This window comes from Saccostrea cucullata, unplaced genomic scaffold (assembly GCF_032062105.1).
Source record: "Saccostrea cucullata isolate Sc308-1 unplaced genomic scaffold, CSIRO_AGI_Scuc_v1 ctg5957, whole genome shotgun sequence".
Classification (NCBI taxonomy): domain Eukaryota; kingdom Metazoa; phylum Mollusca; class Bivalvia; order Ostreida; family Ostreidae; genus Saccostrea; species Saccostrea cuccullata.
The window spans coordinates 1-16,058 of NW_026932764.1; the positions used below are offsets into that span (position 1 = coordinate 1).

A 16,058-nucleotide genomic window follows, 5' to 3' on the forward strand; every position below is an offset into this window, starting at 1 on the left:
TAACAATTTCTGTCTTTAAATGGCGTATCTCATCTACGACAGCTTTAATTGAGGTCTGTAAATTTTGCGGATCAGAGTCAGATTTTGCAGTAGATGACCTTTTGGCTCTATCTCCCATAATTAGTTCAAAATTGTCTACAGCTTAGCAAAACACACAGATACACGCTCACTTGAGGACAGGCATACAAGAAATCGCAAGAAAATCACGCATCCGTGCTTCGGTGCTCTACTAGGTATTCTATAAATAGAAATAGGCACTACTCACGGTGAAGTCAAAGTCACAAATATCGTATTTTCTGTATCTCCTATACCCCCAATAACGTCAAAAACTCACACAGTTTCAGCTAAAGAGGACAGGAAAAGTCTCATTAGACGTCCATATGGCGATAAAATGCCTTAATTTTGGCCCCAAACACGACCACACTCACTATGCGTCCCACCCGATCGACGCCATTTTTAAACTTAAAAAGAAGATATTTCAATGTGGTATTCATTTTAATTTACATCCAATTTATACCCAAGGGTCTGAACCATGGCTATATTTTTAAAAGGCTAAGTGTGTATGATTATCATATATATAAAAATTGCCTGTTGATGCCAAGCTTTTAATATATTGGCAATATATATAACCAAGGAGAACCATATTAAGACATGAAAAACATTGGCACAGGGACAGGGACTTGGTTTCCACAGTTTTGGTAAAGGATATATAATTAAGCAAACATTTGCCTGGTAGATATCAATTAGGAAAGAAGAAAGGTTTTGAAGCATCTTTTAACAACCTTCTCTTCATCCATTTCTATCAGACCCAAGGATATCAGAGACAATGAAAACTCGCAATTATATAATTTGTTTGATTTAATATTCATATCTGTGTATTTTTTTATCCATTTATGATATGCTAATACACCAAAATTGGTTGAAATGCATTGGTATTGTTGTTCAGAAGTAGAAATTGAAATTTTTAAAAAATTTACTTTTGAAGAAGTTACGGACCAAAACAATGGAAACGGATAGCTAGCAAAACGCTACTGGGAATCTCAGGTGGTATTCATTGTTGTTCAACTTAAAGAACGTAACCATTGTAAAATAATACATTTTATATTTTCAAAAAAAAAAAAAAATCAGAGATTTTCTTTCTCCTTTTATTATGATTTCAATTGTTTTAAAATAATGTTAACGTTTCTATTCAATCAAAAATGCGCAATAGAAATTTACTGTCAAAAATTCAATTGATTGCATTAAAAAAAGCCCCCTCCCCCCAATTAAATGGACGCCCCTTACTATTTTCACATCAATCTTTTGTTCAACAACTTAAACATTTTATCAGTTGTCATTAATTATGAAAGTTCGATCTCCAGGAGCATTATAATTCTCACTAAAATGCACATAAAAATTCGATAAAAAGTTCTATCTCCAGTTTATTTTGCTGTAGATTATCATATTTTAAGCATTTATGTCCTAGTCCAGAAAGCTGTACTTCAATTTCCCAAAATTTTACAAAATTGAGTTAGAACCTTATAATTCTCAGGCGACGATATATAGAATGTTTATTAGATGGACAATTTTCAATAAAACTTTATAAACAGCAGTTATAATACTCTAGTTACCACCCCCCCCCCCCCTCTTTCAGCCGTGCAAATACCAAATAACTTCTCTCTCTACTTCTGATATTTTCCCTGGCCAAAATCTTATCAGCACGGGCTAAGTATACTGAATATCGAAGTGCTAGACTGTGAGAAGTAATGACAGTGTGTTTACTTTTGTGTTTTCATGGAGTTCATTTCTTTTTTTTTTTTTTGTTAAGCAATAGAATTCAGGGTGTATATCACTTGACTTGTGTACATCTTCGAACCGATGCAGTGATATTATTACCAGGTATGGTTACGTTTGCAGCGTTCGACGTGGTTTTTTTTTTCGATATACATCAACTGCATAGGACCTGCAACCCAGCTAACACAAAAACATTTTTAAAATGTTTTAAAAACATTTTCAAAATGTTGCGAAAACATTTTTAAAAATGTTTTAATCACGTGATTTTGTATGGTTTTTTAAACGTTTTTAAAACATTTTAGTGAAATATTTCAGCAAAATGTTGTCAGAACATTTTCTTAAAATGTTGCAAAAACATTTTCAAAAATGTTTTAATCACGTGAATTTATATGGTTTTTTAAACGTTTTTAAAACATTTTAGTGAAATATTTCAGCAAATGTTTCCGGAACATTTTCTTAAAATGTTACAAAAACATTTTTCAACAATGTTTTAATCACGTGATTTTGTATGGTTTTTTAAATGTTTTTAAAACATTTTACAAAATATTTCAACAATTGTTATAATAACATTGTTTTTAAATGTAACAAAAACATTTTCAAAAATGTCTTATTCACGATTAAATTGTTCGGTTTTTAAAACGTTTTCAAAACATTAAAGTCGAGGTTACAAAAGTATTTTTCCTGAATTTTTACTTTTTCTCATTAAATAATGATATATTTATATTCTAAAAGAAATAAACACAAATTATATTTAATTTTTGAACCTTTAATACAAACCCATATTCAATATGTTAATCACATTTAAATTCCATTCTCGGTACAAGTTTTAATTTATTTTCTTTCAAGTCACCGGGTTGTTAAAGGTTGAAAACGGCGTCTAATCCATTCACTGAATTTTAAAAGAACAGTATCACAGAAATCCTATGTTCACTCTATCGGTCGAACAGAGTGGCGGATCTATAAAACTTAGTTAGAATCACATACACTGAAAAGGCTGATAAGGAATCTGCACCTCGGAAAGAATAGCACAACCTGTAAAGATAAGGAAAATTGTGTTTGTATCATCAGCGTTCTACATCTAATGTATCTTAAGATGATCAACGAAAATATACAAAAAATATTTTAAATAATTATATCAAATTTAAGTTCTTTCCTCATTTGCATTGAAAAAAGCAGAAAAATAATTACTATGACAATATTATTGAAGAGTAATAGTATTTACGTACACCTTTGCCTTCACCAAAGGCGGGTCTTTTGAATGTGGGAATTTGAAAATACGGATGATGCAACCAACACCATGCTGTAAAGACATTTCATTTTTAAATCAACATATTGTTTGATGATTAACATTTCACAAAGACAACAAATACTTGAATTAAGGATATAATTGTATTGCCTTAAGAATGAAATATTCAAATCAAATATTTATATAATCTTAACGCTTTGTCATTGCTACATACATTTGTACAAAGTTATTGATCATGCACTGGTAGTATAAAAGTCGTTTTTAAATGATCTTTTAAAGTCTTTGATAAAGGAATAATTCTTACCATTCAAAGTTAATAAATCCCGAGGTTATTATTGTGGTTTATATGGTGCGAAGTCTTCTCATTCAAATCAGTACGGAGTAAGCGCGCACATCTTCATTCTTGTTGAACAGAATTCAAAATTTGGCCTAGATAAGCAGCAAACCACTATACTCTGTAACGCGCTGCCCAGCAGGAGAATTGCATAATAGGTTATCATGACACTGAAACTGACCAGTGTGCCAATCCCTATGTAATGCCTCAGAGTAAAATTCTGGGAGTGGATCACAGATTTGATGAAGAACATTTTTTTTAAAAAGACATTTAAGAGTTTTATTTAATGCTTATGATTTTATACATTTATTTATATTTTATTTTTTTTGCTTGCATATCCTTTCATTTATTGATTTTTTGATTTGTTTAATCAAAGGACTTTATATAAAAATTATGTCTGTTTAATCAATAAGCCAAAACTAGAAATCGTTATAAAATACCGGAAAAAAATCTTTAAATTAAAAAATTACTACAATTCCTCATTTTAACACTATTCTTTCTATATATTCTTTTTTTTCTTCATAAACTAAATTTTAGGAAAATCGCAATCATACATTAATATTTGAATGTTTTAAGAACATTTTGAAAATAACAGCGGCAATGAAAAATTAAGTCTTTAAAAAAGAAAACACATTAAATTTAATGTTCTTAGATAATTCTCACAACATACTCTTAAAGTTACTAAATGAATTGAATTGTGCCGCAATTACATAAATGATTCAAAAACATTTTGAAAATGTTTCCAAAAAATGTTACAAAAACAATAATTAAAATTTTTCAGTTGTAGTGAAAATAATTATTTTAGTTGATGTTTTAAATAAACATTTTCACTGCTTATCCCTAAAAATATCCTTAATTGAATGTTTTTAACTAACAGCGATATTAAGAATGTTTTAAAAATATTTTTAAAATGTTCCTTACAAATGTTTCAGAAACGTGTATGCAATGTTTCCGACTTACACAAAAAGAATGTTTCATTTCATGTTCTAAGAACGTTTTTAAAACGTTTTATAAGATCTTTAATATTTGGAAGCTATAAATACCCTTAAATGAATTAAGAATGTTTCGAAAACATTTTGACAACGTTCCTTCCAAATGTTCTAGAAACGTATTCATGCAATGTTTCAGATTTATGGAAAAGGAATGTTTCATTTTATGTTTTTAGAACGTTTTTAAAAGGAAATATATAAATCTTTGATATTTGAAAGCTTAACAAACCTTTTGAAACATTTTTAAAACGTTTTAATAATATTTTAGAAAAATGTTCCAAAAGGATTTAATCATAAGCTTCTTGAAAACATTTTAAAAATGTTTTTAAAATGTTATAATGAGAAGAGGAAATGTTTTAAAAACATTTTTAAAATGTTTAGTCTGAAATGTTTCGAAAAAACCTTTTTACAACACCAATAAAATGTTTTGAAAATGTTTTGTGCTATCTGGGAATCAAAGACGTTGGTTGTTTTGTTCCATTCAAATGATAACAAATTCAAAAAAAGTGTGTTTACGGATTTTACTGCTTTTGTTTCAGATTTATTCTGCATAAATTGGCGCATTGTAAAAATACGTTCTTGTGCAATTAATTTTTTTCCAAACTTGCATTTTCTTTCTTTTTCTTTTTTACATTTGATTCAAATCAATAATTATTCATAAATGTGATTATTGTGTTGTGGTTTTGAAATGTCTTGATCAACTCGTGTGTTCACATAATTTTTTTTTTTTCTTTACCGTCGGAGACCCCTGTCGATAGCCAAGCCAAGAAAATCACTCAAGTGTAACGAGCGGTATATATCGTTACAATAAGACAAGGTATCTGAAAGAAACATGGCGGAATACGCCTATAGTTTGTATGAAACAAGTCGTACATAGATAAAAATGTTGTGTTTTTAAAAATTCATGTCAACTTTAATACTGTTTCAATTGACTTCGAAGTATGACTTATGTCCTGTTTCTTTTAATTATATTGAAACAAACACGTGTTTGTTACGTAACACTAAGACGTGCACGTGCTAGTTACGTAACTTAAAACACGTGCATGCAGATTTAAATATTCAAGTCTACTAGTCTAGTGATTCTCGTTTCAAATGACCAGACTATTTACTTAAAAGAATATCTCAACATAGAAAATACTTAGATTCAAGTAGGGTAAATAAATTTTGTAAATAATTTGTACATTATTCGAAATTTTATAATCAGAATATTTACTGTGCCAAGAGAATGTTTGAGTATCTATAGCATAAGATATTCCTGATAAGCTAAGGTAAACAATGAGAAGATATTTGCCTTGATTATAGAATCAGAAAGAACTTATATCATTTTAAGGACTTTAGCTGATTAAAAGGTACGGACATTTGTAGATAGATTTACTTTTATAATCATTAAGGTTTTAAGGATTATTATCACGAATAAATCTTTCTTTTCTCCTACACCGGAGTAACAAAAGTATTTTTTATCAATATTCCTTTGAGTTGAATTGTACGAATTATTAAAAATTTTCGTTGTGTAAAATGTTCAAATACACTCTCCAAAATTTCCCCCAGAATTTTTGCAGTAAGAAAACCTCAAACATTTTTAAACCTTTTAAAAAATGTATTGAGATGGAAAGTTGCATTTTTGCACATTTCACCAAAATAAGAGACTTGACCAAATATTATGCTGCTAAATTAAACAAATATCACTTATGAAGTGAAAGAGGCACGCTGTGGGATCTTCATAAGAGCAGTATGATTGCAGTAGGGTCTTCATGATCGGCGAGCTCTATGCTCTCGCTACGCGTATTTTGAACATGCTCAAAACAAGCATAGCGGGATTGTAGCCAATAAGAGTCGGGGCAAAAATTGTAAAAAGAGCGTAATAAAAGCGCTGTAATCGTACATGTACAAGCAGCGCAGAAGCATCGTGGAGATATCTTTCTGATCATAGTAAAAGCGTGGGAACTTGTGAAGTACGCCCTTACAACGCCCATACTATGTTCTTAGTACGTTCCCACTACGAACTCTCTACGTTCCTGTTGATCTTACCAAGATCTACAATGACCTTACGCCAAATCATACCACGACCTATCAAACAGCAGTTTGTTTTTATAGCCTGATATTTTATCTATCATTATCAGTCAACTACTACTATAAAGGGTGACACTATTCTTGACGATCATTTGCAGTTGAGTCTTCGAACTTTTCACATCTTATTACTGTAACAGTTACAATTGAAAATGTCCCGTAAACCACGTGGTAAAGGCCGTAAAAAATCATATATACATAATCGTCAAAGTCCTACCAGAAAAATCTGCGGTTGCAAGATATAAATACATCATCGCCTAAATCATACTAGAAGCGTAACACGATCGTAATATGATCGGCACCACCGTAGCGATATCGTTGTACAGTGTCATCTAGGTCTCCGTAGCGTCGTAGTATGATCTTGTATGTGGTAGCGGCAGCGTAGAGTAAACGCTGTAAACACGGCCGCTGGTCGGCAACAGTCTGCGTAACATCATAGTAGAAGCGTGATACCAGCGCGTTTGACATAGGGGTATCGTAGTGCGGTCGTAATGAAGACCATACATTGCCAAATTGCTCGATTTCGACGCCGATTGGGTCCGATCCACCGTGATCCAAAACTTTTTAAGATCGTGGCTTGATCGGGATGATCATTGTAAAGTCGCAACTCTTTGTGAACAGAGGGGGTTACGCTAATCTAAATACAAAAAACAAGCATATAACTCTCTGTTATAAAATTACTTGTAATTGTAACTTTTGTTCCATAAATAGTAGAGGGCTGATATTTAGACATATATTTAAGGAGTCTCCAGTCTTTATGTACTGTAAAGGTCAAGGTCATATCAAGAGGTGAAAGGTCAAATATTGTGACGTCATCTATTGAATCTTTTAGTTTTTATGCAATTGATATCCTTTAATCGCTAAAATATTTGAAAGCACTGGTTCCATTTTTTTTTACACATTTTATTTTGAAACCCATTTGAATCATTCTGGTGATTTTTTTGTAAAAATTGAATCATCCTTTTTCTCATAAGACAACTTAAAGTGTAGGATATTCATATAGGAATTTTCAATTCGGACACTATGGATGTTTTATTTTTACGTAATATTTTGCTCAAATTTTCCAGTATCAATACGACTTACTGAGTTTAAGTAGCAAAAAGGTTATTCCTATAAACAGTATTGCACAAATTTGCAATAGATCAATAGATAATTTTAAAATAAGGCTCATGCTCAGGTCGAATGTCTGATTTCACAATCAATCTTTTTACAGGGGTCTGATAGGCCGTTTTTCAAACTATATGGGCAAAAAATGTGTGGTTGAATTTCTTGCATATCATATATACAGAGAGGTTTTATATCCTGTAACATAATATCAAAGTTTCAGAAAAATTGAATTTGAGGAAAAATTTGTCCCATCTTTTGTGTCCTACCTTAAAAGGAAAAATCTGTAATCAGTGTTTCCCGTCTTGATATTTTAAAATTAGCTTTAGGCGTATTACTTTGCATTTAATATTTGAAGAATGAATACCTGTACAACATTTGCATTTTAACACGGACATAAACAACTGTGAAAGTTACAGGTATGAAATGGAATAATAATATTCGCTTACACAATTAAAAAAAGGTATGAATTGAAGGGTTTTTAACTGCTGATTCTTATTATATATAAAAATATTGCTGTTATTTTGTTAAGTGGGCAAATGAACTAAATGGTGTTGACTTTCCTCGACCTATTTTTAGGGCATCTGTTGTTATAATTAATTAGACTGCGAGGCTCTCATTTTACTTATGAGAACGAAGGAATATGGTCAGTGTGACCGCGCGGTCGGCAGGGATGGTTTTATGTATTGGCACCTGACTCAATCTTTTAAAGTTTCAAACCGGCCCTTGATTTATGCACTATTAACAGAGATGCATCTGGATTGTTTGTAAATTTTTGCTTACATCTATCATTGATAATCGACATTTTTAATGTAAAAACACATAAGAATGTTCATACTTGTTGAATAATTTAGAGTTAGGCCTTTGTTTACATACAAAATGTACATTATATTGTCACCCCTTTTATCGTTTTCATCCCCACAAAGATACTACGGCATTAGTATGACATTTGAAGGAATCAAAAAATTCTTAAATGTAGTCATTGTCTTTTACAACAAATAATTACGGCTTAAATCCGTCCTTAACAAAGTTACTATGAGCCATGAGATTACTTCGCTATATCAGTATTTTGCTGTATGAAATTCCTGTAAATTCATACAGCTGAGGATCCAAAATAACTTAGTTATATCTTTAAATTCACAATATCCGTTATCGTTCTAAACGAGTTTTCTGTCACAATATTTTGTTGCTTTGTTGTGAATGTACATGTATGCATGTTCGCAAAAGTATAAAAAAAAATGTTTACTATGAGCACATGTTGTTTAAAAACATAGATTTAAAGAAACCTGTGTTGAGGACAATCAAATAAAAAGTTATTCTCCTTCAAAAATAATGCACAATACTAGATTTTTTTGAGTAGCTATTAATCAAACTAGAGGTACTGTGAGCGATGAGCTCACTAAATGATACCCCCCGCCTCCATATAGTTATAATGGCAAAGTCCATGTTTTGCTGTGGCCGGGAAACCCAAAATATGTGTCGGATCAAAAAGTAAAATAGGAGGTGCACAATGGCAATATGTAATAAAGATTCTGTGAAAGTTTCATCAAATTTTATGCAGTGGTATGAGAGGAGTTGCGGATAAGAGATGGGTACCCCAAAGCGTAACAGACGGACGGACGGACAGACGTACAGACGGACGGAATTAACGATTACTATATACCCTCCCGCTTTTCAAGCGGGGGGTATAAAAAATATATAGAGAATAATACATACCCTTTTCCATATCACATCCTGTATCAGCCCGAGACACCAATATCAGCCAGAGGGCCGAAGGCCCGAGGGCTGATATTGGTCGAGGGCTGATACAGGATGTGATGTGGAAAAGGGTATGTTTTATTATATTTATTACATACTTAGTAATAAAATACAGTTGAGAAGAAAGTAAGTAAATAATCATGCATGGACTTCTTACATACATGTACATAGTCTAATGTCTCATAAGATTTGGGTTTGTTTCTACTTCTATTATATTGCACTTGATCCGTCATTTGAAAATATACTATAGTATTACATGTATTTGTAAATTAAGATTATCCTTATTTTCAAAAAGTTAAAATTAAGAGAATATGAACGCACCAAAAATTGTGTATGATCACAAGTACTGTTTTCTGGTTTAATTTACTAAGGGTGTGATATTGACGTCACAATAGCCGTATCAGCCCTGCAGGGCTGATATGGATTTGCAGGGCTGATACGGATATCAGCCCCGCAAATCCATATCAGCCCTGCAGGGTTGATACGGCTACTGTGACGTCAGCCATATCGCATATGCAAAAAACCTGTATTTATTACTAAGTGTGTAATAAATATGTATATACTACTGTAAAATGACATATTTTCATGGGGTCAAATTTTTACAGATTGTTACGTAGTGATGTATATGATATTTTTCTTTTCGTCGTGTGAGTGAATTCATGGATCTCTTTATACCTCAAAAACAACGAAAATTAAACCCCAATGAAAATGAATGATTTTACAGTATCAATCCGCAAATAATATTTAAAAGATGTCAAATCCCAACCCCGAAAGGTGTACAAAAGCATTATATGTTACAATAGTCCGAAATATATGACGCTTTCCAGCCTTTTTTTCACAGTTTTGAAACCTTACGTGCCCAGTTTTTCCAGTTTTTGAAATTTCGCCGGTTCTGGCGTTTTCCTGGCACGTAAAATATCAAAATGATAAGAAAACCTGGAAAACGTACATTGTAAGATATTTCGGACTAATTTTACAATTGACGTTAGTTTTATTCAGAAGTCTTTCACCTGAATATTGAATAATTTAAGAATTTGGTCCAAAATGGACGCCATCAGCGATCTTCTTGAAGACATAGTCAAAGAGTGTGGCGGATTTGGGAAGTTTCAATGGATTTTGATTCTCATCCTGTTTGGAACCAAGATCACGGTTACGTGGAGCATGCTCATGATGACGTTTGGTGGAGCCACGCCCGATTGGTGGTGTAATGTTTCCAAGATGACGTCATCGTATAATGTTTCATCATGGGCGAACTCTTCAACTTCAGAGCTGTTCAAGAAATGTCAACCCCCGGCTAATATGACGGGTTCATGTGATTCTAAGAGTTTTTCATCTGAAATGAATACTGTTGTCAGTGAGGTAAGACAAATTGCAAAATGTGCATGCACAAGCAATGCTATTTAGCATATAAATTTTAAAGTGGATAGGGAAAAGAGGGGGTGGATGACTCTTGCTTTTTTTCTCATATCTTTTATGTTATTGCTCCTTAGCTTATCCTAAAAGTGAAAGGAAGATTTTTCAATGGACATATTTCAGTTTGAACTGGTGTGTGACAACGATTGGATTACGTCATTTACCACCACAATACAAATGGCGGGTCTTCTTATCAGTTCTCCAATTGCGGGGCAGATGGCAGATTCCATTGGCCGAAAACCAACCTTCTTTCTCTCCCTTCTCGCACTTACCGTCTGCAACCTTGGTGCGGGGTTTTCCGTGTCCTGGGAAATGTTTACTGTTTTCAGGTTTTTGATCGGGTTCGGCTGCGGGATGTATCTGACGACATTTTATAGTTTTATAACCGAATTTGTACCCATGAGGTGGCGCTCTATGATTTCCGCTATTCCTGCATGGGCGACCTTTGCTGCCTTTTATGGACTGTTTTCTTGGTGGTTGCACGACTGGGCGTACCTTCACTTCGCAACAGCGATTGTCACGGCGCCATTTCTCTTGGGAATTTTGTAAGTTTGAAAGAAAATTAACCTGATCATTTTACCAGAATTTAAATCTTAGCGCTGTGGCAACGCACTTTGAAAAAATTTTTCTAAGTGCGTTAAGAGGTACATCAACATGTTTTACCATAGGGAAATTTAACGCACTTTGAAAAAAATATGTACATGTATTAAACAAAAATTCTAGACTTCAATTTAAGTAATTAAGAGAATTAATTTGTTAATCATATATAATCGAAAAACTTTATAATCAACATGTATTGATTTAACCTTAATGAGAGCAAGGAGAAGACGAGTAGGTCTCTCAGCCCAATTTTTTATAGATAGCTGTGGGTAGCAAATTGAACGTGCCCCCCCCCCCCCGAAGGTAAGCCCCAATTTTCATTGTCTATATTATGTTCACTATATATTTGTAAAACATCTGTGTGCCTAAGCCCCCCTCCCCTCCCTTTACCAATGCCTATGCTAAACCCATATGTATTTGCATAATTAGTATGACGTTGAAACTTTCGATAAATTTTAGTTTACATAAAATGCATGCAAACTAGAAAAAAATTAAGTACAATAAAACATAGGCGTCGGAAGCAAATTGAAATGGGGGGCTTATTGAAGGGGGGGGGGCTAATCCAACAAAAAAAGGTAAACCCCAATTTCCAATGCCTATATAATGTGCCCCCCGGTTCTGACGCACATGAGAAAACATTTAAGAGAAAGAATTTTCAAAGTATGAAAAAATAAAAATCGCTCATGTTCACATCCTGAAGTGACTTTATCACCGAAAATTTATCCATCAGGTTCAATTATTTATCATTTGCATGAATATCAACCATACATATCTTTTCAAGGTGTGTTAATATGGTTGATATTAACGCACTTTGAAAATATTTTTTTTTCAAAGTGCGTTGATTTGGTCCCAAATTTAACGCACTTGAAAAAAATTTCAAAGTGCGTAAATTTTCAAAGTGCGTTGTAACATAGCGCTTTAAGTGCTTCCGCTGATTTTACCAATCAGAAAAATAAAATGGCATTGTTGTGAAAATGAATACATGTAAGAAATGCTTTAACTCTTTACAACTTACTGATCTGTGACACAACATATACTTAATGTTCACGTCATAGAAATATGAAGTTACCATTTCCCCGCAAGCACTTTATTGCGGTGTATATGTTTCTCTAAAGTTTAGCGTAAATAATATTATGAAGTAATATTTTAATGATGAAATAACTTTTCTTATTTTTATAGATTTAAGAAAGTATAAAATAGAACTAATTTGGCCATAAATTGAAGATAAAATGAGATTTTTAAAGTGCGTGAATATGCGTGATTGCGGGGAAACAGTATATGCGTGATTTTGCGTTAGAACTAGGAAATGGTATTTGCGTTAAAATGCGTGACTGCGGGGAAGGGGGTTAATTAAGTTAAAACTTATTACTCCTTTAATAGCGTCTTGTTCAAATGTATCATATAGTTTTGTACAGTCAAAGCACTTGTGTGATCTTATATCGTTGTCTCCCGAGGCAACTCCATCTACAATGACTGTTAATTACACTGTATCAGATAAGTATTTTTCTTTGAGCAAAGCGTACACATGCAGTTTGTTTTTTAAATAGTATCATGCTTTTTTAAAATTTCTTTTTTATAACATACAGATAAAATATTTTTTAGCATAATCCCAGAAAGTTTCCGATGGTCTTTGGCAAATAACAAATTTACGGAAGCAGAAAATGCCATTAAACGTATAGCTAGCATTAACAGCCGGGAAACTCCGAAAGCTTGTATAAAAAGACTTTACGACATCACTGAAGAAGAGAAAGGCCAAAACAAACATAAAAACCACACTGTGATTGATATTCTCAAAAACAGGAGACTGCTAAAGAATTCTTTTCTTTTATGGACAAGCTGGTAAGTGAATTTACGTACTAAATGTACTGTATACGGGTATATGTAACTATCTTTATCAAAGGAGAATGAATCCAATTCGTACCAACAACTTCTTTAGCTGCAGCACTGTAGCTCTTCGAAAAAAAATTAATTCTCGATTTACTTCTCCAAGTTTTAAAAACTGTCCTATCAAAATATTACTAATCGTGTGTTTCTAACTTATTCTTTCACTGTTTCCACAACCAAGCATTCCTTGTAATTGTTTTACTAGCCCTTCTGGCCCTGAAATTGAAATCATCGAACATTTCGCCTATTTATAGTGCCATTTTGATTTGCAAGATAATTCGGTTCAAGGCGCTTCGTACATGTACAAGTGTCAACAACGAGAGTACTTGATAGAGGAGTACGGACGTTTTTGAAATCTAGCGTTTTTGCAATAGAAGTAAGAATTTTGGGGAATAAATCCAGAACTGAGCGCACTTTTTTGTGCGCAATAAATATACAGTTTTTTTTTTCAATTGTGTGGCACTGTACATGTAGCTCTCCGGTCTGTCAATACACATATGTTTTCGGAAAGCTACAGTTCAACTTCTGCAGCTACAACTTCTTCGCATGTTTTTTAGAGCATCCAAATATATATTTTGGGGGGGGGGGTGATTAAATAAGTCTTAATTTTTATACTTATAAGGGAAACAAATATAAACTTTTTACGATACCCTTCCACTTTAATGAAACTTTCGAATTATATTGAGATGCATGATATGAAAATTGTTGAACAATATGTATGCGTCTATACTCGTAACGGTAACATGCAAATTAAGAACATGTTTAATTTGAATACCCTTGGTTTTTTATACATTATATATTCATAGGTGCTCATCCGTAGAGATCTGTATCTGCTTCTGATGAACTGAATAAGGAAATTTTCCCAGCTTAACTTAGCACCGTTTATTAATAGTACCAGAAGCCTAATATTTACTTGTGTAGTTTTTGAATTCAATTTTTTCAGGGTAGCCTGTGGGTATGCCTACTATGCCATTTCTTTCGGAGTGGAGCAGCTTTCCGGAAGTCTGTATCTCAACATGTTTCTCCTCAGTGTCGTAGAAATTCCCGCCACTTTAATCACGTGGTTTTTGAACAATTGGTAAAGCGTATTGCGGTTAAATATAGATATTTTGCATTGAATGATGTGATGTATTGTACATGTACGATAACAAAACGAAAAAGCAACGTAGCAAGGATTTTTGGTTGTCGCTAGTATTCAAAATTATACATTGTAGAAATTATACATTGCAATATGCAATTATTGTATTGCAATAATTATTATATATTGCAGTTATATATTTCAGCATTGGAAGGCGTTGGACTTGTTTCCTGTTTTTCATGATTGCCGCAGTGGGCGGGGCATCTGTCGGAACAGTGCAAATTATAGGTTAGAAACTTCATAGACCTATTTGCTTAGGTCTACGGTTACTGTAAGAATTTATTCAAATCAATGATCTTTTGAGATAAGGTCAGCGATTATAACGTTAGACCCGTGAGGTGTTTGCGGAAAACTATAAATAAAATCGAACTAGGGAAAGGACTATATTTTCATATATATGTAACCTAATGGTGTGATTATAATTATTCATTTCCTCTGTAGATCCGCCACAGGCAGGGGAGATTATTAATATCGCCGCCCTCGTTTCTAAAATGGGCGTGTCCGCTGGATGGGCAGCGCTTATAATCTTCACCACGGAAAGTTATCCGACAGTAGTTAGGTACATTCCTTAATAAAATATATAAAAAAAATTATATAAGCAAATAATAATCTAAGCATTCAAAAGCAAAAAAAAAACTTTAATATTAAAAAAAAATCTTTTTGGGAGCTATTTTTTAAGTTATAACATTTTAAAGCCTACCTAGCTTAATGGTATAAAATATTTCCAGAGACACGATTCGGCCTTATAATTTTATTATTTTATTATTTTCAGAAATATAGGTTATGGGATGGCCAATTCAGCCGCCAGGATTGGCGCAATGATTGCTCCCCAGATAGTCCACATTGTGAGTACTGCAAATATATTCAGGTTCAGATTTGAAGAATTTGCTATCAGCATTAGTAGTCAATATCAGACAATATTGTTTTAAGTTCCGAAATTTCTTGGAGCTATTTAATAGTTAAAACATTTTTGAAGCCTCCTAGCACCGGATGAAGTGTGCTATTGTCAAAAAAATAAAAAAAAAAACTGTTCAAAAAAAGGTACCGGTGTTGTTTTCTTTTTTGTTCAGAGTAAACATATTCCTGGAGTGATGTACTATATTTGTGGCGGATGCATGTTGATGTCTGCGGTCTTCTGTGTCCTACTTCCGGAAACGAAAGGAAAGGCGCTAGAGAACGTCATTCCCCAGAAGACCAAAAAGACAGAACAAAAATACCAAAACGAAAACATTACAATCCTAGCATATGAATTGAAGGAAAAGGAGAAATATTAAAATAGGTGTCATTTCATTTTGTATAGTCAAGTACTCTTAAATGTATCTTTTCTCAGGTCAAATTATATTTTATCCTTTTTAGACTTGTGCAATTCATATTTTCCTCATATTAAGCTTTCATAACATATATATCTTTTATAAAATATATTTCTTATACATCTATATCGTAAGAAGTTTTTATATGTACCTTCTAGCTGTAATTAAATTCGGTTGAATTAAATTGAAAGTTGTTTTTTCTTGATACAAGTAATCCATTATCATGACTGTACTTTTACTTTGACCTTGGATCGGTTAAGAGTTATACTTTATATATATATGAAATAAGAACATAAACAGCATGTTTGATGGGTCATCATGCAGTTTGGGGCGGAAACATGTATGCGGATTCGCACAAAAGACATTATACCCCCTCCCCTACTAGCGCATTACTAAACCCCCTTCAACCCTGATACGAGGGGATAAAATTAACTAAAAACCA

General features: G+C 32.9%; 1 protein-coding gene and 1 long non-coding RNA gene across 2 annotated transcripts; one reads left to right on the forward strand and one right to left on the reverse strand.

Annotated features, from left to right (window-relative positions):
• Positions 1-2,290: 2,290 nt before the first annotated feature.
• LOC134236056 (uncharacterized) lies at positions 2,291-3,417 on the reverse strand. Its single transcript, XR_009985530.1, has 3 exons — positions 3,324-3,417; positions 3,000-3,073; positions 2,291-2,805 (listed from the first exon to the last, which is right to left on the reverse strand). It is a non-coding gene; the product is annotated as an uncharacterized LOC134236056 (long non-coding RNA).
• A 4,463-nt stretch (positions 3,418-7,880) lies between these two features.
• LOC134236055 (solute carrier family 22 member 4-like) lies at positions 7,881-15,580 on the forward strand. The gene is made up of 9 exons (XM_062718237.1): positions 7,881-7,932; positions 10,303-10,630; positions 10,808-11,229; positions 12,887-13,123; positions 14,112-14,246; positions 14,452-14,534; positions 14,748-14,865; positions 15,079-15,151; positions 15,377-15,580. Exons 2-9 carry the CDS (start codon positions 10,316-10,318, stop codon positions 15,578-15,580), a joined length of 1,587 nt encoding a protein of 528 aa, XP_062574221.1. The 5' UTR covers positions 7,881-7,932; positions 10,303-10,315.
• The last annotated feature ends 478 nt before the right edge of the window (positions 15,581-16,058 follow it).